The sequence below is a fragment of the Pan troglodytes genome, chromosome 16 (genome assembly GCF_028858775.2).
Source record: "Pan troglodytes isolate AG18354 chromosome 16, NHGRI_mPanTro3-v2.0_pri, whole genome shotgun sequence".
NCBI classification, from domain to species: Eukaryota; Metazoa; Chordata; class Mammalia; order Primates; family Hominidae; genus Pan; species Pan troglodytes.
Window position 1 is genome coordinate 33,297,288 of NC_072414.2, and position 22,980 is coordinate 33,320,267.

Sequence of the window (22,980 nt, forward strand, 5' to 3'; positions counted from 1 at the left end):
TGGGCAATCCAAGCACTGGAGTCCGAATCCGCGCACTCGTTACCTGAACTGGCGTTACAGGCCCTTTGGCGCCTGCGTATTCGTGAAGTGTGAAAAAAGCGCGCCTCTGTTGGGACGGGAAATCAGCCTTTCTATTGGTCAGGGTTAGAAACCCCGCCTTTGAGGCATTTTCAACCAATGGAAGCGCGGCATTCTTCATTTAAACTGTCTATAAATTTCTGCCTAGTCAAAGTTAAGAGTGGCGCCAGGGATTTGAACCGCGCTGACGAAGTTTGGTGATCCATCTTCCGAGTATCGCCGGGATTTCGAATCGCGATGATCATCCCCTCTCTAGAGGAGCTGGACTCCCTCAAGTACAGTGACCTGCAGAACTTAGCCAAGAGTCTGGGTCTCCGGGCCAACCTGAGGGTACGGCGCTGGCGGTGCGGGTCCCTGAGCGGGCGCGGCGGGAATAGCGGCCTCGGGGAGATGCGGTGCGAAGGGACCGAGAGGGAAGCCCGGGGACTGAGGCAGCTCTCCCTGCCCCTCGGGCAGTAGATGTGGTTCACGGTAGTCCCAGTTAGAACTCTGATAAACGGAAGAGGAACTGTAGTTTTCACCTCATTTTGAAGCTGGCTTGTCTGGGTGCTCACATGATAAGCTCTATTCCGAGGGATGGTTTATTGTTTTTTGTTTTGTTTTGTTTTGAAATTACTGTATACCTCTCAGGGCGTCGATTACGAAACTCAGGCCCAGAAAGCACAAGGGGTGTCGTTAATCGTTAGACAATTAAGTAAATAATTGGCTCAGCTTCTGGAAAACCCCAAACAGACTCCAGTGATTTGTAATATTGCCGATAATCTCTTGATACTTTATTGATGGACCTGTCAGAAAAAAAAAATCGACTTTTAGGGGAGCACCTCCTTGGGTAAATTTTTATTGATGACTGTTGTGTTGATGGTCTCTATCAAAACCAGTAAGGTCTTTGACTCCGAGGCTACAAGATGTTTGGAGAGTTGGCCCAGGGCTGTGGCTCACGCCTGTAATCCCAGCACTTTGGGAGGTCGAGGCAGGCGGATCACCTGAGGTCAGGAGTTCGAGACCAGCCTGGCCATTAAAAAATTAGCCGGGCGTGGTGGCACACGCCTGTAATCCAAGCTTTTTGCCTGTGATCCCAGCTACTTGGGAGGCTGAGGCAGAAGAATCGCTTGAACCTGGGAAGCCGAGGTGGCAGTGAGCCAAGATCGCACCACTGCACTCCAACTTCGGTGACAGAGCGAGACTCAGTCTCAAACAAAACAAAAACAAACAAAAAACCCAAGATGTTAGGAGAAGATTTGGGGATTTAATGTAGGATAGCGGTTTTATATATTTTGTTAATAGTTGAGACTTCCCACATAATACTGCTATATACTCTGGAGGTTTCTCCTGCAGGCTGTGATACTGACAGTGAGTAAATGCCTAAATCAATCGTCACAATTTTTTTTTTTATTTGTTTGTTTGTTTTTTCTTTGAGACGGAGTCTTGCTCTGTCGCCCAGGCTGGAGTGCAGTGGCGCGATCTCGGCTCACCGCAACCTCCGCCTCCTGGGTTCAAGCGATTCTCCTGCCTCAGCCTCCTGAGTAGCTGGGATTACAGGCGCGTGTCACCACGCCCTGCTAATTTTTGTATTTTTAGTAGAGATGGGGTTTCACCATGTTGGTCAGGCTGGTCTCGAACTCCTGACTTCCTGATCCGCCCGCCTCAGCCCCCAAAGTGCTGGGATTACAGGCGTGAGCCACCCCACCCGGCCTAAATTGTTTAAACAAAATAATCAGGGCCTAAGTGCCTGTTGGGGCTGAATGACCAAAGGGTTTTCCTTGTGGATATTTCTGGGCTGTAGTGGTTAGTGGCTCCTCTATACTTCGTAAACAAAGCCTTAATATCTCAGCCTAAATTCCTTAGGCTTTTTTGCTGCCTAGCTAGAATCTTTTATCCAAGGCTGCATCCCTGAACACTTGGCACTTTTATCTATCTTTGTCCCATTGCTCATTTTGACCCTCTAGCCTCAGATCACCTTCTTTCTCCTTTATCTGCCTGGCTGTGTGTGTGTGTGTATTTTTAGTAGAGATAGGGTTTCACCATCTTGCCCAGGCTAGTCTTGAACTCCTGGGCTCAAGCGATCCTCCGGCCACGGCCTCCCGAAGTCCTGGGATTACAGGCGTGACCCACCACACCTGGCCCGTATCAAGTATTTATATGTGAATCAAGTATTTATAGGTGAAATGTTATGATACCTGTAAAATTTGCTGTAAAATACTCAAGGAAAAAGAGAGGGAAACTAGATGAAGTAAGAACAGAAGAATGTTAATAATTACTGAAACTGGAGATAGGTACATGGGGGGATTGCACTATTCTCTCTACTTTTTTAGGTTTGAAATTTTCCATAATAAGATGTTTTAAATTATTAACTTGGTACAACCTAAGAGCTCATTGTCAATTGCCTTTTGAAATTTTAGTACATAGCAAAAAAATTAATAAATTGCTCTGAGAAATTATCAAGATTTGATTAAAATGAAACACTACAATTTAAATAAATTTTACTAGCATAAATATACTAGTATATTTATGCTAGTAAAATTTATAATTTATACTAGTATATACTATATTTATATATTATTACTAGTATAAATATATAATATATATACTAGTATATATAAATATACTAGTATACTAAATATACTAAATACACTAAAATAAACTAAATATATAAATATACTATATATACTAAATATACTATATTAATATACTATATATACTAAATATACTATATTAATATACTATATATACTAAATATACTATATTAATATACTATATATACTAGATAAATATACTATAAATATACTATATAAATATACTAAATTTATATATTTAGTATTTAGTGTGTATTAGTATATATATTTAGTATAGATATACTATATACTAAATATACTATATATACTAATATGTATACTAAGTATATTTAATATACTAAATATATTATACTATAAATAAATATAAATACTATAATATACTAAATATACTATATACTAAATATACTATATATAAATATACTAAATATAGTATGTATGTTTAGTATAAATATACTATATTTATACCGGTATAAATATACTAAATATACTATATTTATACCGGTATAAATATACTAAATATACTATATTTATACCGGTATAAATATACTAAATATACTATATTTATACCGGTATAAATATACTAAATATACTATATTTATACCGGTATAAATATACTAATATACTATATTATACAAGTATAAATATAAATATACTAAATATACTATATTTTTATGTATACTAGTATATTTGTACTAGTGAAATTTATTTAAATTGTAATGTTTCATTTTAATCAAATCTTGATAATTTTACTAGTATGATATTATTAAAAATAAATTTATGGCCGGGCATGGTGGCTTGCGCCTGTAATCCCAGCATTTGGGAGGCCAAGGCAGGTGTCTCACCTGAGGTCAGGAGTTTGAGACCAGACTGGCCAGCATGGCAAAACCCCATCTATACTAAAAATACAAAATTTAGCCAGGCGTGGCAGGGGGCACCTGTAATCCCAGCTACTCGGGAGGCTGAGGCAGGAGAGGAGAATTGCTTGAACCCAGGGAGGCAGACGCTGCAGTGAGCCAAGATCACACCATTGCACCCCAGCCTGGGCAACAGGAGCGAAACTCCATCTAAAAATAATAATAATAATAATAATAATAATAATAAATATATAGGAGATAATATTCCCTCTTTTGAGAGACTTCTCTTAATGGTATAGCAGTTTGAAGGAGCCAGTTATTAATGTTAGTGGGGCGACTGGTCCTGTTGTCACTCATGCCCTCACTTCCTTTCTTGCAAGCTCAAATTACAAACACTGGCACTATTTCCACTTCCTTGCACCTCCCTATACTCACCTGGCAAAACCCAAGCCTGATTAAACCCAGCTATGTGCTTAATCTTTGCCTATACCTCTGCAGCTAACTCTAGTTGGAGAAAACACCTAACTTTGTTGAGCGAACTTATTTTAAATATGCAACGCTAAACCTTAATATGGGCATTTGATCCTCCTCCTTTGGTTTTTTTTTTTTTTTTTTTTTTTTTTGAGATAAGGTCTCGCTCTGTTGCCCAGGCTGCAGTGGCACAATCAGGCCTCACTGCAGCCTCAACCTCTCAGGCTCAAGACATCCTCCCACCTCAGCCTCCCAAGTAGCTGGGATTACAGGCACGTGCCACCACACCTGGCCCATTTTCTTCTTAGTCATGAACTTTCCTACTTTTGAGGATAATTACTTTTTATCATCTTGACTCAACTTGGTTCCCTTCCCTCCCTTGATGACTTTACCTCATAGGTCATGGGGAAATAGATGCAATCAACAGAAAACTGCCTCATCGTTCAACCACCAAATCCCCCCCCTTTTTTCCTTTTCTTTTCTTTTTTTTTTTTTTTTTTTTTTTTTTTTGAGACAGGGTCTTGCTCTGTCAGCCAGCCTGGAGTTCTCTGGAGTGCAGTGGCACAATCAGGGCTCACTGCAGCCTCAACTTCCCGGGCTCAAGCAATCCTCCCACCGCAGCCCCCTGAGTAGCTAGGACTACAGGCATGACCACCCCGCCTGGCCAGTGTTTTTTTGAATTTTAGTAGAGATGAGGTCTGACTATGTTGCCCTGTCTGGTCTCCAACTCCTGAGATTCAGCGATCCTCGCGCCTTGGCCTCCCAAAGTGCTGGGATTACAGGCGTGAGCCCCTAGGCTTGGCCCCACCACCAAACCTTTTAGCCACCCTGCATCTACATCCGCATACTCTGCTTCTTTGCCTGTCTAAGGGCAACCTTTCCATTTATGCTGAAGATCCTGGGCCCTCTTGCTTCCCCTAGGACTACATTCCTACAATTAGAGCCTCTCTCCTACATTAATTTCTCCACTCTGCTAGCTTATTTGCCATAAGGCATGCAATCATATTTTACTATCACCCATCTTTTAAAAAAATAAAAAAGCCAAAATCCTCTCCTGATCCCATGTCCTCATTCCATCTACTGCCCTATTTCTCTGTTCTTTTCTACTGAAATTGCTTTATTAAGGTCACCATCTTACAAAGCTTGTGTTCCCTCTCTCCCCTCACCTGTGCCTATCAGTAGCATTTGGCATGATTGAACATTCCCCTCTGCTCCAGCCACTTTCTGTTCTAGGCTTTGATATTTCACGCTGTCCTGCCTTACTAGCACTTCTTTCTAGTCTCCTTGGTTGGTTCTTCATCTGCCAGATCTCTAAATGTGGAGTGCCCCCAGGGCTCTCTTCCTGGTTCTCTTTTCTCTCACTATGCTCTATCCCTCGGTGCTCTTATCCACCCCATTTTTTTTTCTTTTCTTTTTTCTTTTTTTTTTTTTTTTGAGTCGCAGTCTTGCTCTGTCACCCAGGCTAGAGTGCAGTGGCGCAATCTCGGCTCACTGCAACCTCCACTTCCCAGGTTCAAGCGATTCTCCTGCCTCAGCCACCCGAGTTCCTGGGATTATAGGTGCCTGCCACCATGCCCAGCTAATTTTTTTGTATTTTTAGTAGAGACAGGATTTCACCATGTTGGCCTGGCTGGTTTCAAACTCCTGACCTCAAGTGATCCACCTGCCTTGGCGTCCCAAAGTGCTGGGTTTACAGGCATGAGCCACTGCGTCCGGCCCATTCCCATAAGTTAAAATTTACCCAAAAGCTAATGCCTCCCAAACCCACATCTCCAGTAGGACCTCTCTCTCCCCTGGGATGCTGACTCGTGTATTTAAGTGCATTTTCAACAACACGGTCAGGTCCAAGCATTGACAGTCTCTTCCCCATCTCAGTACATGGTTCAGGCCCAGTTTGGATCACCCTGGATTCCTCTCTTCTTCACCCACAGCCATCCATTCTTGTCAGCACCTCCTCCTAAATAGACCTGAAATCTGACCTCTGGGCACCATCTCCAGCGCTGCAAACCTGTGCCACAGCACTCTCATCTCCTGACCACTGCCTCAGTCTCCCTACTGGGCTTCCTGCCTCAACTCTTACCTCACAATAGTGTTCTCTTGGTAGTTGGAGTGATATTTGAAACTTAGGGAAAAGAAAAAAAAGAGAGAGAGACCAGGCGCAGTGGCTCATACCTGTAATCCCAGCACTTTGAGAGGCCGTGGTGGGTGGATCACTTGAGGCCAGGAGTTCAAGGCCGGCCTGGCCAGCATGGCAAAACCCCGTCTCTACTAAAAAAAAAAAAAAAAAAAAAAAAAAATACAAAAATTAGCCAGGTGTGGTGGCATGTGCCTATAATCCCAACTACTTGGGAGGATGAGGCGCGAAAATCCCTTGAACCTGAGAGGTGGAGGCTGCAGTGAGCCAAGATCACGGCACTGCACTCCACCCTGGGCGACAGAGTGAGACTCTGTCTCCAAAAAAAAAAATAAACTTAGAACGTGTCTTTTTCTGCTCAGTGCCCTCCAATGACTTCCCTCACATCTAAAATAAAATCTAAACTCTTTCCAGTGTAATGAGAGAAACTTAGTTTGACCCTGATTTGGAGGGAAATTTTTTTAAAAAGAAAATAGCTAAAATTGCAGAGAAGGAAATTTCATTATGGGCCACATATTAGGTGATATTAGGAAATTATTGCTTTTCCTGAGTACACTAATGCATTAGAGGATCATGTGGGGAAATCTCTTCTTATTTTTAGGAGATGTGGCTGATATATTTAGTGGTAAAGAATCATGATGTCTGGAACTTATTTTCAAATTCTTTCACAAGAATTATATATTAATATAGAGAAACCAAATATGAGACAATGCAAATGACTATCTTGGTGGGAAATATGAGTGTTTATTACATTACTTCGACTTTTCTTTTTTTTTTTTTTTGAGACGGAGTTTCGCTGTTGTTGCCCAGGCTAGAATGCAACGGCATGATCTCAGCTCACTGCAACCTCCACCTCCTGGATTCAAGCAATTCTCTTGCCTCAGCCTCCCAAGTAGCTGGGATTACAGGCATGTGCCACCATGCCCAGCTAATTTTGTATTTTTAGTAGAGACAGGGTTTCTCCATATTGTTCAGGCTGGTCTGGAACTCCTGAACTCAGGTGATCTGACTGCCTCAGGCCTCCCAAAGTGCTGGGATTACAGGCGCGAGCCACCGCACCCAGCCTACTTTGACTTTTCTATAGGCCTGACTTTTTTTCTAATAACAATTTAGGGGAAGAAATTATTTTTTTTTCTATTTTTTTATTTTTTTTGAGACAGACTTTCGCTCTTGTCACCCAGGCTGGAGTGCAGTGGTGCGATTCTGGCTCACTGCAACCTCCACCTCCCGGGTTCAAGCGATTCTCCCGCCTCAGCCTCCTGAGTAGCTCAGACTACAGGTGCCCACCACCACGCCCAGCTATTTTTTGCAGACATGGGGTTTCACCCTGTTGGCCAGGCTGGTCTTGAACTCCTAACTTTGGGTGATCTTCCCGCCTCGGCCTCCCAAAGTGCTAGGATTACAGGCATTAGTCACTGTACCTGGCTGAAATTCATACTTTTTGCTGTGGCCTTTACCTCTCTACTTGACCCAGCCTCTGGTCACATCTCTGATCTCCCTGCCCTCCATATACCTCAGTGTTCACCATACTTCTACCATAAGGGCAGTTTCTGTCTTTCAACTCATGAGTCCACCTCAGGGCTCCTGTTCTTGGTGCTCGCTCTGCTTGGAGCGCTCTTCACCTGCTGCCTCTTTCCTCATTCACAGCTCGGGAGGCCTTTCCCAGCCATCCTAATTCAGGTAGCATCCCCACCCCACCCCAGTTGCCCAGTTTTATTTTTGCATCATAATACCTGACGTCATATCATTCATTTCTAGCTTTCTTGGGTAACTTGTTTCACCTCTGCTAGAAGATCCTGGAGGGCAATCACCTTGTCTGTTTAATTAATCACTCTCTAGTGTCTGGAACAGTGCCCAGCACAATAAATGCTTGTTGAAGGAATGCATGAATATATGCTGATAACTAACATCTGCACCTTCAGCACAACTCTTGAACACCACCTCATATCATTCAACCTCCTCACTGGGTTCTGCCACAGGTGCCTCACTTCATGCATTTTTGTATGTTCGGTGAGATTTTGAAGGTATATTAAGAGAGTATTAGAAAAATCAAGAATGCCTGAATTCTGCCCTGCCAATCATCCCCTTCCCAGAGAAAACCTCAAGGGTGGTTCAAGGAACAAGTAGAAAATAAGGTACCACTTTATTACTAGCTGAAATAGTGCCTGATATCTTGATGCAGAGCATTCTGGTAAAGTGGATTGGAGACTGTGGCTTAGGCTTGCACCACAAGCAAAAGCTTGAGCACAAACCAAATTTCAGGATCTCTGCTATTCTCTACTGGACACATGGCCCATGATAAAAGGCATGAGAAGAATAGAGCCAAGCCTGGTGGCTGGGCCCACCTTGAGAAGGATGGCTGTGGCCCTCAACTGCATGGCTGGATGGAAGAGGAAGAAAAAAAGAACCCAACCAAAAAACTTGACTTTTGTTTTTTAAACAGAGTCTTGCTCTATCGCCCAGGCTAGAGTGCAGTGGCATCATCTCCTCGGCTCACTGCAACCTTCGCCTCCTGGGTTCAAGCAATTCTTCTGCCTCAGCCTCCCAAGTAGCTGGGACTACAGGCACACACCACCATGCCCGGCTAATTTTTGTTTTTTTTATTAGAGATGGGGTTTCACCATGTTGGCCAGGCTGGTCTAAAACCCCTGACCTCGTGATCCACCTGCCTTGGCCTCCCAAAGTGCTGGAATTACAGGCATGAGCTACCCCGCTCGACCAAACTTGACTTTTAAAGCACAGGAAAATGTAACCAATCAAATTAACATTGTTCTTTCAGGAAAGAACAAGAAGGGAGGTTTTCCTAGGCTGGGAAGAGAAGCTCAGTGTTCCCTTCCCCCGGCAGAGACCTACAACCATCCCCCTAAGACCCCGTCACCTTTTGCATTCCTCATCTTAGGGACCGTACCACACTTCACCAGCTGTCCAAGCCAGAAACCTTGGCATAACAAAGTTTCCCTCTTCCTCAACTCTCATGTTCACACTGATTTCACTTCCTAAGAAGGTTTTGACTTCATCCATACTGCCTTAGCCCTGCTCCAGTTCAGGCCACAGCATTTCTGGCTCATCCCCATCAAATGCATCTTGCACATTGTGCAGGTAGACTACTCATTCTGAGTAATGCAAAATTGGTCACCCACTGCCTTGCTGCAAACTCTTCAGAGACTGCCCTTTTCTCTGAGAGTAAAGTTCATACTCTTTAAAGGCTTACAAGGCCTGGTAACATCAGGGCCCTGCTCACTTTCCCAACATTGTCTCTTACTATCTCCTACAACAGCTCCATGTTCCAGCCACATTGAACTTAAGTTCTTCAAACTCCACCCTCATTGTTGCCTTGCTGTGCCATTCCTCTACCTGTTTCTCTACATTCTCTCTTTTCATCCTTCAGATCTCAGCAATTAGAGACATCACATCTTTATCTGAGAACTGCCCTGTGCAGATACTTGCTGAAGTCTAACCTAGCAGTCCCAACTTTGATGGCCATGCCTACCTATGTTCTCATGACAGCCTGAGCCTCCTAGCGTGGGCATTTACCCCACTGTATTGCAATTGCCTCTTTCCTTGTCTAACTTTCCCACTCAGATGTGAAATTCCTTAGAGCAGAGACCCATTCTTTCTAAGTAATGGTTCTAGTCCTATGGTCTGACCAGAGTACATTTAATGAATACAAGAACAGCAAAAAATATTCAACGTATCTTCCTTGTTTATTTGACTTTTGGCTCTAATAATAAGGTCTCTCTTGCAGGCAGACAAGTTGTTAAAAGCCTTGAAAGGCCACATTAAACATGAGGCAAGAAAAGGAAATGAGAATCAGGTGAGTAATGTTTTTCATGTTTACCTGTTAGCTAGCAAAATAATCATATTTGGTTAATGGGCAATTAACACACAACTAGTGATGATTTAAGACATGCTGTTGGCCAGGTGTGGTGGCTCACGCCTATACTCCTAGCACTTTGGTAGGCAGTGGCAGGCGGATCACTTGAGTCCAGGAGTTCGAGACCAGCCTGGCCAACATGGTGAAACCCCGTCTCTACTAAAAATACAAAAATTAGCCAGACGTGGTGGCGGGAGCCTGTAATCCCAGCTACTCAAGAGGCTGAGACAGGGAGAATTGCTTGAACCCGGGAGGTGGAGGTTGCAGTGAGCCAGGATCGCGCCACTGTACTCCAGCCTAGGTGACAGAGCAAGACTCCGTTCAAAAAACAAAAAAAAGATATGCTGTTTATTAAAAAAGAGATCATTATTGGTAATAGTGCCAAGGACTGAATCCTTTCAGATTAACTATCTGCTGTTGTGAATGGTGAAACTGTTTTGCGCCAAGTAATCTGTTGAATAACATGTTTTTACACAAATACAAAGGCTGAGTACTAGTTGCCAAATACTACGAGAGATGGCATGATTTAAGTAGAGAGGGAACTGGATTTGAAATCAGAAACACCTTGGTCAAGTACCAGCTCTCATTTATTTCTCTGCAACATTAGAAAACTCAAACTCTTCTTCTTTAAAATGGAAATAATATCTGTTCTGCTGAACTGAGTGTTGTGAGCATCACATGAAGTAGGGATTGTGAAAGTGACTTGTAAGCTATAAAACACTGCTGATGGCTGATGGGAGTTGTCATGGCCGCTTCAGACCCACAGCAAAGATTTTTGATAAGGCAAGACTCCTAAACGGATGAATGAGTGCCCCATTAGAGCCAAGATTCTTTTATTCTTTTTGTTGTTGTAGTTGTTGAGACACAATCTTGCTGTCATCCAGGCTGGAGTGCAGTGGTGTGTTCTCAGCTCACTGCAACCTCCATCTCCTGGGGTCAAGCAATTATCCTGCCTCAGCCTCCTGAGTAGCTGGGATTACAGGCATGCACCACCACACCCGGCTAATTTTGTATTTTTAGTAGAGACAGGGTTTCTCCATGTTGGTCAGGCTGGTCTCAAACTCCCGACCTCGGGTGATTCCACCACCTCGGCCTCCCAAAGTGCTGGGATTACAGGGGTGAGCCACCGTGCCCGGCCCATTTTTTTGTATTTTTAGTAGAGATGGGGTTTCACCATGTTGGCCAGGCTGGTCTCAAACTCCTGACCTCAGTTGATCTACCTGCCTCAGCCTCCCAAAGTGCTGGGATTACAGGTGTGAGCCACCGCACCTGGCGTCAAATTTATTTTTGATTCCAGGCTTTAATTAACTGAAAATAGACAGGAACTATTTTTGAATTCTAGCTTTAAAAGTTTCTATATCAATTTATTTTTTATGGTTAAGGATACATGATTGTAGTGCCATTTGAAATTAAAATTATAGGCCAGGCGCAGTGGCTCACACCTGTAATCCCAGCACTTTGGTAAGCCGAGGTGGGTGGATCACTTGAGGTCAGGAGTTTTGAGACCAGCCTGGCCAACATGGTGAAACCCCATCTCTACTAAAATACAAAAATTAGCTGGGCATGGTGGTGTACACCTGCAGTCCCAGTTACTCAGGAGGCTGAGGCAGGAGAATCACTTGAATCCGTGAGGCAGATGTAGTGAGCAGAGATCAAACCATTGCACTCCACCCTGGGAGACAGAATGAGATTCCATCTCAAAAAAAAAAAAAAAAAAAGAAACAACAACTAAAAATTGTCTCTTTATATTCCAGCAACATGTGTAACTCAAAGGTACTGCTTCTAGGTTGGTGCAAATGTAATTGTGGTTTTTGCCATTACTTTAAAAAATGACAAAAACCAGGCCAGGTGCGGTGGCTCACACCTGTAATCCCAGCACTTTGGGAGGCTGAGGCGGGTGGATTATGAGGTCAAGAGATCAAGACCATCCTGGCTAACATGGTGAAACCCTGTCTCTACTAAAAATACAAAAAACTAACCCGGCGTGGTGGTGGGCGCCTGTTGTCCCAGCTACTAGGGAAGCTGAGGCAGGAGAATGGAGTGAACCCAGGAGGCGGAGCTTGCAGTGAGCCGAGATCATGCCACTGCACTCCAGCCTGGGCGACAAAGCGAGACTCCGTCTCAAAAAAAAATGACAAAAACCAGGCTGGGCACGGTGGCTCACGTCTGTAATACCAGCACTTCGGAAGGCCAAGGCGGGTGGATCACCTGAGGTCAGGAGTTCAAGACCAGCCTGGCTAACATGGCAAAACACCATCTCTACTAAAAATACAAAAATTAGCCGAGCATGGATGCACACAGCTGTACTCCCAGCTACTCGAGAGGATGAGGCAGGAGAATTATTTGAACCTGGGATTCAGATGTCGCAGTGAGCCAAGATTACGCCACTGCATTCCAGCCTAGGCAACAGAATGAGACTCCGTCTCCGAAAAAAGAAAAAAAAACCACCACACTTATTTTTGCACCAACCTAATACATGGAAACAGTTTCTCTTACTTTTTTTTGAGACAGGGTCTCACTCTAACCCAGGCTGGAGTGCAGTGGTACAATCAGGGCTCACTGCAGCCTTGATCCCCCAGGCTTAAGTGATCCTCTTGCCTCACTCCCCTGAATAGCTGGGACTACAGCCTTGTATCACCATTCCTGGCTATTTTTTGTATTTTTAGTAGAGACGGGGTTTCACAATATTGCCCGGGCTGGTCTCAAACTCCTGGGCTCAAGTAGTTTGCCTACCTCTGCCTCCCAAAGTGCTGGGATTACAGACGCTCTGCCAGTTTCTCCTCTTTTACTTTCTTCTCCGTGACTATCAGGGAGTTGGAAAGTGGGATCCACATTTTTCTATTCTCATGTAAAAACCCCTGCTCCTTTTTTAGCTCATCTTGAAAAGGCCAAAGATAAAGGGAAAAAAAATCTCTGCTCCTTTGAAATTTATGATCACCTATTTTTTTCTTTCTTTTTTTTTTTTTCTGAGTTTCACTCTTGCTGCCCAGGCTGGAGTGCAATGACACGATCTCGGCTCACCGCAACCTCCACCTCCTGAGTTAAAGCGATTCTCCTGCCTCAGCCTCCTGAGTAGCTGGGATTACAGGCATGCGCCACCACACCCGGATAATTGTGTATTTTTAGTAGAGACGGGGTTTCACATGTTTGTCAGGCTGGTCTCAAACTCCCAACCTCAGGTGATCCTCCCACCTCGGCCTCCCAAAGTGCTTGGATTCCAGGGGTGAGCCACCGCATATGCTTACCTATTTTAATCTCCCATCTGCTGAGCTCCTAGTTACTCTCTAGTGTTCTCTGTCTCATTGTCATCATTTCCTCATGTCCTCATCTTATTTTGGACAAGTTCAAAGGTCCATCTGGATGTCTCTTCTTACTACTGTGGCCTCCTTGTCCCTTAATGCTAGTGATCTTTGTTTTTGCTCTTGATCAACCGTCTACTTCTCTGGGCATATCCTAGACCTTGCAACACTTGGAACTATTCCGCTTCTGTAATATTTCACCTCTGGTTAAGGCCTTTTATTCTTTTTTTTTTTTTTTTTTTTTGAGATGGAGTCTTGCCCTGAGTAACTGGGATTACAGATGCACACCACCATGCCCAGCTAATTTTTGTGTTTTTAGTAGAGTGGAGGTTTTACCATGTTGGCCAGACTGGTCTTGAACTCCTGACCTCAAGTGATGTGCCCACCTTGGCCTCCCAAAGTGCTGGGATTATAGGCGTGAGCCACCACACCCAGCCAGTCCTTCTATTCTTTAAGCTTTATTCTTTCATTCCCAACAGACATATTTTATATTTTTTTATATATTTTTTCTTAATTAATTATTTTTGAGATGGGATCTCACTCTGTCACCCAGGCTGGAGTGCAGTGGCATAATCATGGCTTGCTTTTGGCTTGACCTCAAGCAGTCCTCCCACTTCAGCCTCATAAGTAGCTGGAACTGCAGGCACACTCACTACACCTTGTTACTTTTTAAGAAATTTTTTTTGTAGAGACTGGGGTCTCATTATGTTGCCTAGGCTGGGGAACTTTTTAAAAATACGGATGGCTGGGTACGGTGGCTCAGGCCTGTAATCCCAGCACTTTGGGAGGCCGAGGTGGGTGGATCACGAGGTCAAGAGATCAAAACCATCCTGGCCAAAATGGTGAAACCCCATCTTTACTAAAAACACAAAAATTAGCCGGGTGTGGTGGCACGCACCTGTAGTCCCAGCTACTCGGGAGGCTGAGGCAGGAGAATCGCTTGAACTCAGGAGCCAGAAGTTGCAATGAGCCGAGATTGTGCTATTGCACTCCATCCTGGGCAACAGAGCCAGACCCTGTCTCAAAAATAAATAAATAAATAAATAAATACTGATGTATGGCCAGGCACAGTGGCTCACGCCTGTAATCCCACCACTTTGGGAGGTCAAGGTGGGTGGATCAGCTGAGGTCAGGAGTTCGAGACCAGCCTGGCCAAAATGGTGAAATCCCGTCTCTACTAAAATACAAAAATTAGCTGGGCATGGTGGCATGTACCTGTAATCCCAGCTATTCATAAGGCTGAGGCAGGAGAATTGCTTGAGCCTGGGAGGCGGAGATTGCAGTGAGCCGAGATTATAGCACTGCACTCCAGCCTGGGCAACAGAACTAGACTCTGTCTCAAAACAAAAAAAATACTGATGATAGGCCTCACTAAACCCCAAGCCAAATAAATAGACTATCAAGGGATGGCCTGTGGCCATAATAGTGAAATTGACTGACTACTAATAGTGAAATAGACATCTGGTAGACTGCCTGTAATCAGTCTACCAGATGTCTCCTACCCTCTAAAATATTGGAAGATTTCTCATTAAGGAAATTAAATAGTTATCAGACAAAGGCTCCTGCCTTTGGGCATTCAAGGAACCACCAGCATAATGGCCTCCTCCCTACCCAAGGAATCCTGCCAAATAACACACATTTCCTGCACACTCAAGCTCCTAATGAGGTTTTTCCTGATTTGCTATGAAATATGAATAGACATGGCCGGGCGCGGTGGCTCACTCCTGTAATCCCAGCACTTTGGGAGGCCGAGGTGGGCGGATCACAAGGTCAACAGATCGAGACCATCCTGGCTAACAGGCGAAACCCCGTCTCTACTAACAACACAAAAGATTAGCCAGGCGTGGTGGCGGGCGCCTGTAGTCCCAGCTACTCAAGAGGCTGAGGCAGGAGAATGGCATGAACCCAGGAGGTGGAGCTTGCAGTGAGCCAAGATCATGCCACTGCACTCCAGCCTGGGCAACAGAGTGAGACTCCGTCTCAAAAAAAAAAGAAAGAAAACGGAATGGGCATAGAGGCTCACGTGTGTAATCCCAACATTTTGCGAGGCCAAGGCAGGAGGATGACTTCAGCCTAGGAGTTCACAACCAGCCTGGGCAACATAGTGAGACCCCATTTCTACAAAATTAAAACAATTAGCTTACGTGTGGTAACACATACCTGTGGACCCAGCTGATTGGGAGGCTGAGGTGGGAGGGTCAGTTGAGCTCTGGAAATTGAGGCCGCAGTGAACTTAGATCAAGCCACTGTAATCTAGCCTAGGCAACAGAGCAAGACCTTGTCTCTAAAAAAGAAAGAAAGAAAGAAAAAGATGACCCTAAAGGAAATGAAGATAATACAAAATATAACTCCTGGCTTAGCCTCCTGAGTAACTGGGATTACAGGCACTTGCCACCACGCCTGGCTAATTTTTGTATTTTTAGTAGAGACAGGGTTTCACTGTGTTGGCCAGGCTGGTCTCGAAATCCTGACCTCAGGTGATCCACCAGCCTTGGCCTCCCAAAATGCTGGGGTTACAGGTGTGAGCCACTGTGCCCGGCTTAATACATTTTTAATAATTTTAAGTAGAGATGGGATTTTGCCATGTTGCCCAGGCTGGTCTCAAAGTCCTGGGCTCGAGTGATCCACCTGCCTCAGCTTCCCAAAGTGCTGGGATTACAGGTGTGAACCACTGCACCTGGCCCAATTTCTGTATTTATTCACACTAAAATAACTTTGAATACTTTACTACCCTAATTTATTAATTTGGGTTGCTAAGTGTGATTATTTCTTTTTAAATAATCTATAAGGGTTTGTTTGTTTGTTTGTTTGCTTGTTTGTTTTTGAGACGGAGTTTCGTTCTTGTTGCCCAGGCTGGAGTGCAATGGCGCCATCTTGGCTCACTGCAACCTCCCCTTGCCGGGTCAAGTGATTATCCTGCCTCAGCCTTCCAAGTAGCTGGGATTACAGGCATGCACCACCATGCCCGGGTAATTTTCTATTTTTAGTAGAGATGGAGTTTCACTATGTCAACCAGGCTGGTCTCGCTAACCTCAGGTGATCCACTTGCCTCGGTCTCCCAAAGTGCTGGGATTACAGGCGTGAGCCACTGTGCCTGACCTAAATACTCTATAATTCTTGTCTTTGCCTACAATTTACCGCTAGAGAGTTTTAAATTTTTTCTTTTGCATATGTAATATGTTTTTTATTCTGTCTCAATTCTGATTCTTCCTGAGCATTATAACTGTAGACATAGCACATAGCAGATTAATACCTCTCTTTTCAGGATGAAAGTCAAACTTCTGCATCCTCTTGTGATGAGACTGAGATACAGATCAGCAACCAGGAAGAAGCTGAGAGACAGCCACTTGGCCATGTCACCAAAACAAGGAGAAGGTGCAAGACTGTCCGTGTGGACCCTGACTCACAGGTGAATGGAAATATACAAACTGAAAATAAACCACCTATGCCAAAATTGGCATACTTTTATGGAGATTTCTTTTTAAATTCCCATGTGATGTCATGTGTTTGTAACGTTACTGTGTGCTGTAAGCTCCATGAAAGCCCAGACCCAAGTCCAGCTGCTCATCACTGCATCCCAGGGCTTGGGCCTCAGGAAGCACTTTTTAAGTATTAAGCTCACATTAAATATTTGTTGTATAAATATGAACATTCATTGAGTGTTCACTTAAGTGAGGTGTAGTAGGTAGGAAGGAAAGAGAAACAAGCATTAAATGTGTTTTTTGTTGTTTTTTCATTTGTTTGTTTAAATTCTCCTTCCTACCTTATCCCTGGCCTGGTGATCACCCTGTACTTAGTCTTTCAGCAGTGTGATCACATGATTAGCAAGGGGCTTCCCTCGCTTGCTTTCCGTAGACTCTGGTTTTATTCTTTTATCTTATCCTTTTATTCAAATGTAATTTTTACAAAGCACAGTCTTTTTTTTCTTTTTTCTTTTCTTTTTTTTTTTTTTTTTGAGACAGAGTTTCACTCTTGTTGCCCAGTATGGAGTGTGATGGCACCATCTCAGCTTACTGCAACCTCCACCTCTCAGGTTCAAGCAATTCTCCTGCCTCTGCCTCCTGAGTAGCTGAGATTACAGGTGGCCACCACCACACCCAACTAATTTTTGTATTTTTAGTAGAGACGAGATTTCACCATGTTGGCTGGGCTAATCTTGAACTCCTGACCTCTGGTGCTCTACCCACCTCGGCCTCCCAAAGTGCTAGGATTACAGGTGTGAGCCACCATGCCCAGCCCTGAAACACAGTCTTAATTTTCTTTTCTATGTTCATATTGTTGCAGTAAACTGAGGAACGGAGAGACTAATACGGAGTACAGGAGGATTTGTTTATTTTAGGCATGCACCGGCTCGGAGGATTCACATCTAAAAGCTGAGCCTTGAACAAAGACTGAGCGGGTTTTTATAAGTGGCTTTACAGAAGCAAAATAAAAGCAATTAATCATACAGTAACAGGTTACATAATCTATAGCATAACATAACTTGTGACTTAGCCAGTGGCCTTGTAGCTGCATTAAAAGAAAAACAAGAACTGGCTAAATACAGACATTTGTAAAACATAATCATGCTAATCATGCTTAAGAAGCCCGGGAAAAGAGTAACATTAAAAGAACTTGTATTTCTCTTTTTTTTTTCTATCAACCTTGCTCTGGAACCAGGGGTCGGGGGGAGGGTGGTGTCTGGAGCTTATTCCTTTGGCCTTGGCTATTCGGACAGCGTTATCTTCTAACTGTCTTCAAAGTGAGCTACTAGGCAGAGGAAAACTTGTTCTTTTCTTTTTAACTCTTGCCTTGCCACATTCTGGGCCTTAGTTTTTACTTTTCTTGGAGTGAATAAATGCAGTACTTATTATTATTTAAATTTCTGCCTCAATGTAGTCACTTGCTCAGTAGACTGTCTAGGTTTCTTCATTTGTCCTTGCTAACAGAGCTAATCTTGCCATTTCTATTTTCCTCTTAATGTGCCCTAGTATCTCCTGTTCTCAAATTTACATTCTCGTGACACTTGATAAGGCAGAGAACCAAATCTGCCACCAAAAATCTCATTCTCCTACTTTTCTTCCTTTAACCCCTTTTCCCCCTCACTTTGGTACTTATCTTTGGAAGGCAGCAATTACTTCTTATTTATCATCGAAATCTTTTATTTCCTTTTTAAATTTGTAGCAGAATCATTCCGAGATAAAAATAAGTAATCCCACTGAATTCCAGAATCATGAAAAGCAGGAAAGCCAGGATCTCAGAGCTACTACAAAAGTTCCTTCTCCACCAGACGAGCACCAAGAAGCTGAGAATGCTGTTTCCTCAGGTAAACGTGGAATAAATGGTATGTCAAGTAACTTTAAAAACCAAAATTGCTAGAAGTAGCCAGGTACATTAATTTCCTAGGACTGTTGTGACAAAGCACCACAACTGGGCAGCTTAGAACAACAGAAATTTACTCTTTCATAGTTCTAGAGGCTGGAAGTCCAAAATCAATGTGTCAGCAGGACCATGCTTCTCTGAGACTCTGGGTGGACTCCTTCCTTGCCTCTGACTACTTTGCGATGGCTGTCGACGCTTGGTGTTCCTTGGCTTGCAGCTGCATCATTACCAGTCTCTGGCTCTGACAGCGCATGACATTCTCTCTCTATGTCTTCTTAATAGGACAGCAGTCATATTGGATTAGGATCCACCCAAATAGGCCAAGCATAGTGGCTGGTACCTATAATCCCATTACTTTAGGAAGCCAAGTCAGGAGGATTGCTTGAGCCTAGGAGTTCAGGACCAGCCTGGGCAACATGGTGAGACCCTGTCTCTACAAAAAGTCAAAATAATCAGCCAGCCATGATGGTGCACACCTGTGGTCCCAGCTACTCAGGAGGCTGAGGTGAAAGGGTTGCTTGAACCCAGGAGGTTAAGGCTGCAGTGGGCCATCTTCATACCACTTCACCCCAGCATGGACAGAGTGAGACCCTATCTCAAAAAATTAAAAGAACATCCAAATGATGTCATTTTAACCTTAATACATCTGAAAAAAAATTCCTATATCTAAATAAGGTCATATGACAGGTACCAGTGGTTAGGACTTCAACATATCTTTTAGGGGGCCACAATTCAACCCATAGCACCATGTTATAGAATTTCTTTTTTTTTTTTTTTTTTTAGACAGAGTCTTGCTGTGTCGCCCAGGCTGGAGTGCAATGGTACGATCTTGGCTCACTACAACCTCCACCTCCTGGGTTCAAGCGATTCTCCAGCCTCAGCCTCCCAAGTAGCTGGGATTACAGGCTCGTGCCACCAGGCCCAGCTAATTTTTGTATTTTTAATAGAGACGGGGTTTCACCATGTTGGCCAGGCTTGTCTCGAACTCCTGACCTCGTGATCCACCCACCTCAGCCTCCCAAAGTGCTGAGATTACAGGCGTGAGCCACCGCACCCGGCCTTCCTTTCGCTTTCTTTTGCCTACTAAACCTCTGCTCCTAAAAAATAAAAAATAATAATAAATAAATGAAAATAAAATATCTCAGTATTAGTTTCACCTGGGCAAATCTGCTAGGGCCCTGAGCCTTGCCAGAGGAGGAGTTAGAGAGACTGAGAGAGGATAATTCATTCCAGTATCCACCAAGCAGTTAAATCTGGAATTTCTAATCCTGAGCCTTCTCATTTTCCCTAAAACTTTGAGTGTCATACTGAATCTAGAAAATTACAGGATTCCTTGGGTCTGAGATGGGCTTGGGAATCTTCAGTTTTTAACAAGTCTCCCAGGTAATTTTTAATTTTTATTTATTTATTTATTTATTTATTTATTTATTTTTGAGACAGGGTCTTGCTCTGTTGCCCAGGCTAGAGCGCAGTGGCATGATCTCAGCTCACTGCAGCCTCAGCCTCCTGAGTACCTGGGACTACAGGCATGCACCACCATGCCCGGTTAATTTTTGTATTTTTAGTAGAGACAGGGTTTCACCATGTTGCCCAGGCTGGTCTCAAACTGCTGAGCTCAAGTAATCTGCCCACTTCAGCCTCCTAAAGTGCTGGGATTACAGGTGTGAGTCACCATGCCCAGCCAGCATTTTTTTAATACAGGCCAGTTTTTTGTCCTCTGAGTTGGTTTGTCTAATATGTCCTCATGCTTAGAATCAGACTATGGGCTGTTGGCAGGAATCCCAAAGAGCAATGCTGTTGCTTCCTCAGTAAGCACCCTAGGAGGCACAAGTGCCTCCTAGCCAGCACAAGTGCTGGTTTTTCCTATGGCTAGTCACGTTAACTTCCATCAGTTGGTTATGGTGGTGTCTGCTAGGTTGTTTCTTTGTGAAGTTACTCTTTTACCACTTGGAATTAGTAAGTATCCTGTGGAGAGTTACTCTACATAAATATCCTTTCTTTGTTTTGTTTTGTTTTGAGACAGAGTCTCTCTCTGTTGCCCAGGCGGGAGTACAGTGACAGGATCTCGGCTCATTGCAACCTTTGCCTCCCAGTCTCAAGCAATTCCACTGCCTCAACCTCCCAAGCAGCTGGGATTACAGGTGTGCACCACCATGCCTGGGTAGTTTTTGTTTTTTCAGTAGAGACAGGGTTTCACCATGTTGGCCAGACTGGTCTCGAACTCCTAATCTCAGGTGATCAGCCCACTTCGGCCTCCCAAAGTGCCAGGATTACAGGCGTGAGCCACCAAACCCTGCCAAATATCCTGTTTCTCATGAAACTTTCACCTTCTGGTTTTATAGCCAAAGTCTAAGCAGAAGCCCCTGCGACCATTCCAACTCTGACAGAACATTCTTCTGCCTTGTTTTACGGATACATTGGGGAAACTTAAGGATGAGAACTTTAGAAATGGTATTTCTTGGAAACCCACTTGCTTGTAAATCAGTGGTTGAAAGAAAAGAAAAAAATAATTAAAAAGAGATGAAAGCTCATTGCATATTTTTAAAATAGATTGCCTGAAGTTGAAAAAGATGTAAGATTGAGGCTTTCTTATATTTGTAAGATTAGATTTATAGCTCTATAGCATATTATACAGGGCCCTTTATGGTTTAACCCGCTACCTGTCCTATTCTCAACGTCCTCCACTCCCTCTTATGCACCCTACACTTCAGCAATTTCAGCCTACCTCAGTTTCTCTGAATGTCATTATTTCCACTGTACTACAGCTTTATATATCACTATTGTTCCCTCTGCCTGGAATGGTTCTTTTCCATCCTTGCCTAATAAATTCCATTAAGGTCAAAAAAATAAAGAAACGACAGAATTTGGAAAATGATTATGGTAAGTGGGAAAAAATACCTAACCTAATATATACCATAATTTCAACTGAAGTTAAAAAAAAATAATAATAAGCTGGCTACAGTGGCACATGCCTGTAGTCCCAGTTACTCAGGAGGCTGAAGCAGAAGTATCACTTGTGCCCAGGAGTTTGAGGCCAGCTGGGCAACGTAGTGAGACCTTGTCTCTTAACAGAAGCAAACAGGCCAGGCGCAGTGGCCCACGCTTGTAATCCTAACACTTTGGGAGGCCAAGGTGGGTGGATCACCTGAGGTCAGGATCGAGACCAGCCTGGGTAACATGACAAAACCCTGTCTCTACTAAAAATACAAAAATTAACCGGGTGTGGTAGCTCACACTTGTAATCCCAGCTACTTAGGAGGCTGAGGCAGGAGAATCTCTTGAACCCTGGAGGCAGAGGTTGCAGTGAGCCAAGATCGCGCCACTGCACTCCATCCTGGGCGACAGTGTGAGTCCATCTCAAAACAAACAAACGACAACAACCAAAATAAGTATAGGAAGCAGAGGACCAGAGGAAATATGCCAGACGTTAATGGTGTTTTCTTTGGCTGATTGGATTACGTGACTTTTATCACTTTAGTTGTAACAATATTATGTTCATAATAAAAACTGAAAAAGTTTTTTTAACCGATATATATATATATATGTTTAATTTATATTAAATAATTTTTTAGTAATAGAGACGGGGTCAGGGCAGGGCGCAGTGGCTCACTCCTGTAATCCCAGCACTTTGGGAGGTTGAGGCAGGCAGATCATGAGGTCAGGAAATGGAAACCATCCTGGCTAACACGGTGAAACCCTGTCTCTACTAAAAATACAAAAAAAATTAGCCGGGTGTGGGGGCGGGCGCCTATAGTCCCAGCTACTAGGGAGGCTGAGGCAGTAGAATGGCTTGAACCCGGGAGGTGGAGCTTGCAGTGAGCCGAGATCACGCCACTGCACTCCAGCCTGGGCGAAAGAGCGAGACTCCATCTCAAAAAAAAAAAAATAGAGACAGAGTCTTGCTGTGTTGCCCAGGCTCGTCTCAAACTCCTGGACTCAAGCCATCCACCCACCTCAGCCTCCCAAAGTGCTGGGATTACAGGCATGAGCCACTGCACCTGGCCAACTTTCTGTATTTTTATTTTATGTATTTATTTATTTTTTTTGAGACAGAGTCTCGCTTTGTTGCCAGGCTGGAGTAGAGTGGCGTGATCTCAGCTCACTGCAACCTCCACCTCCTGGGTTCAAGCGATTCTCCTGCCTCAGCCTCCTGAGTAGCTGGGATTACAGGCACGCCCCACCACGCCCAGCTAATTTTTGTATTTTTAGTAGGGACAGGGTTTCACCGTGTTGGCCAGGATGGTCTCCATCTCTTGAACTCATGATCCACCCGCCTCGGCCTCCCAAAGTGCTGGGATTACAGGTGGGAGCCACCGCGGCGCCTGACCAACTTCCT

General features: G+C 43.9%; 1 protein-coding gene across 16 annotated transcripts in view; it reads left to right on the plus strand.

Annotated features, from left to right (window-relative positions):
- Window positions 1–48: 48 nt before the first annotated feature.
- The window catches only part of NUSAP1 (nucleolar and spindle associated protein 1), a 48,646-nt gene continuing 25,714 nt past the window's right edge, over window positions 49–22,980 (plus strand). For 5 of the 16 annotated variants that reach the window (XM_009428843.5, XM_063794762.1, XM_009428844.5 and 2 more), the window contains exons 1-4: window positions 49–408; window positions 9,856–9,924; window positions 16,549–16,692; window positions 18,447–18,606. In XM_009428843.5, coding sequence (XP_009427118.1) covers window positions 316–408; window positions 9,856–9,924; window positions 16,549–16,692; window positions 18,447–18,606 — 466 coding nt within the window. In that variant the 5' untranslated portion in view covers window positions 49–315. The remainder of the gene's footprint in view (window positions 409–9,855; window positions 9,925–16,548; window positions 16,693–18,446; window positions 18,607–22,980) is intronic. The other 11 variants (XM_001149079.8, XM_063794764.1, XM_063794766.1 and 8 more) reach the window with 5 other exon arrangements.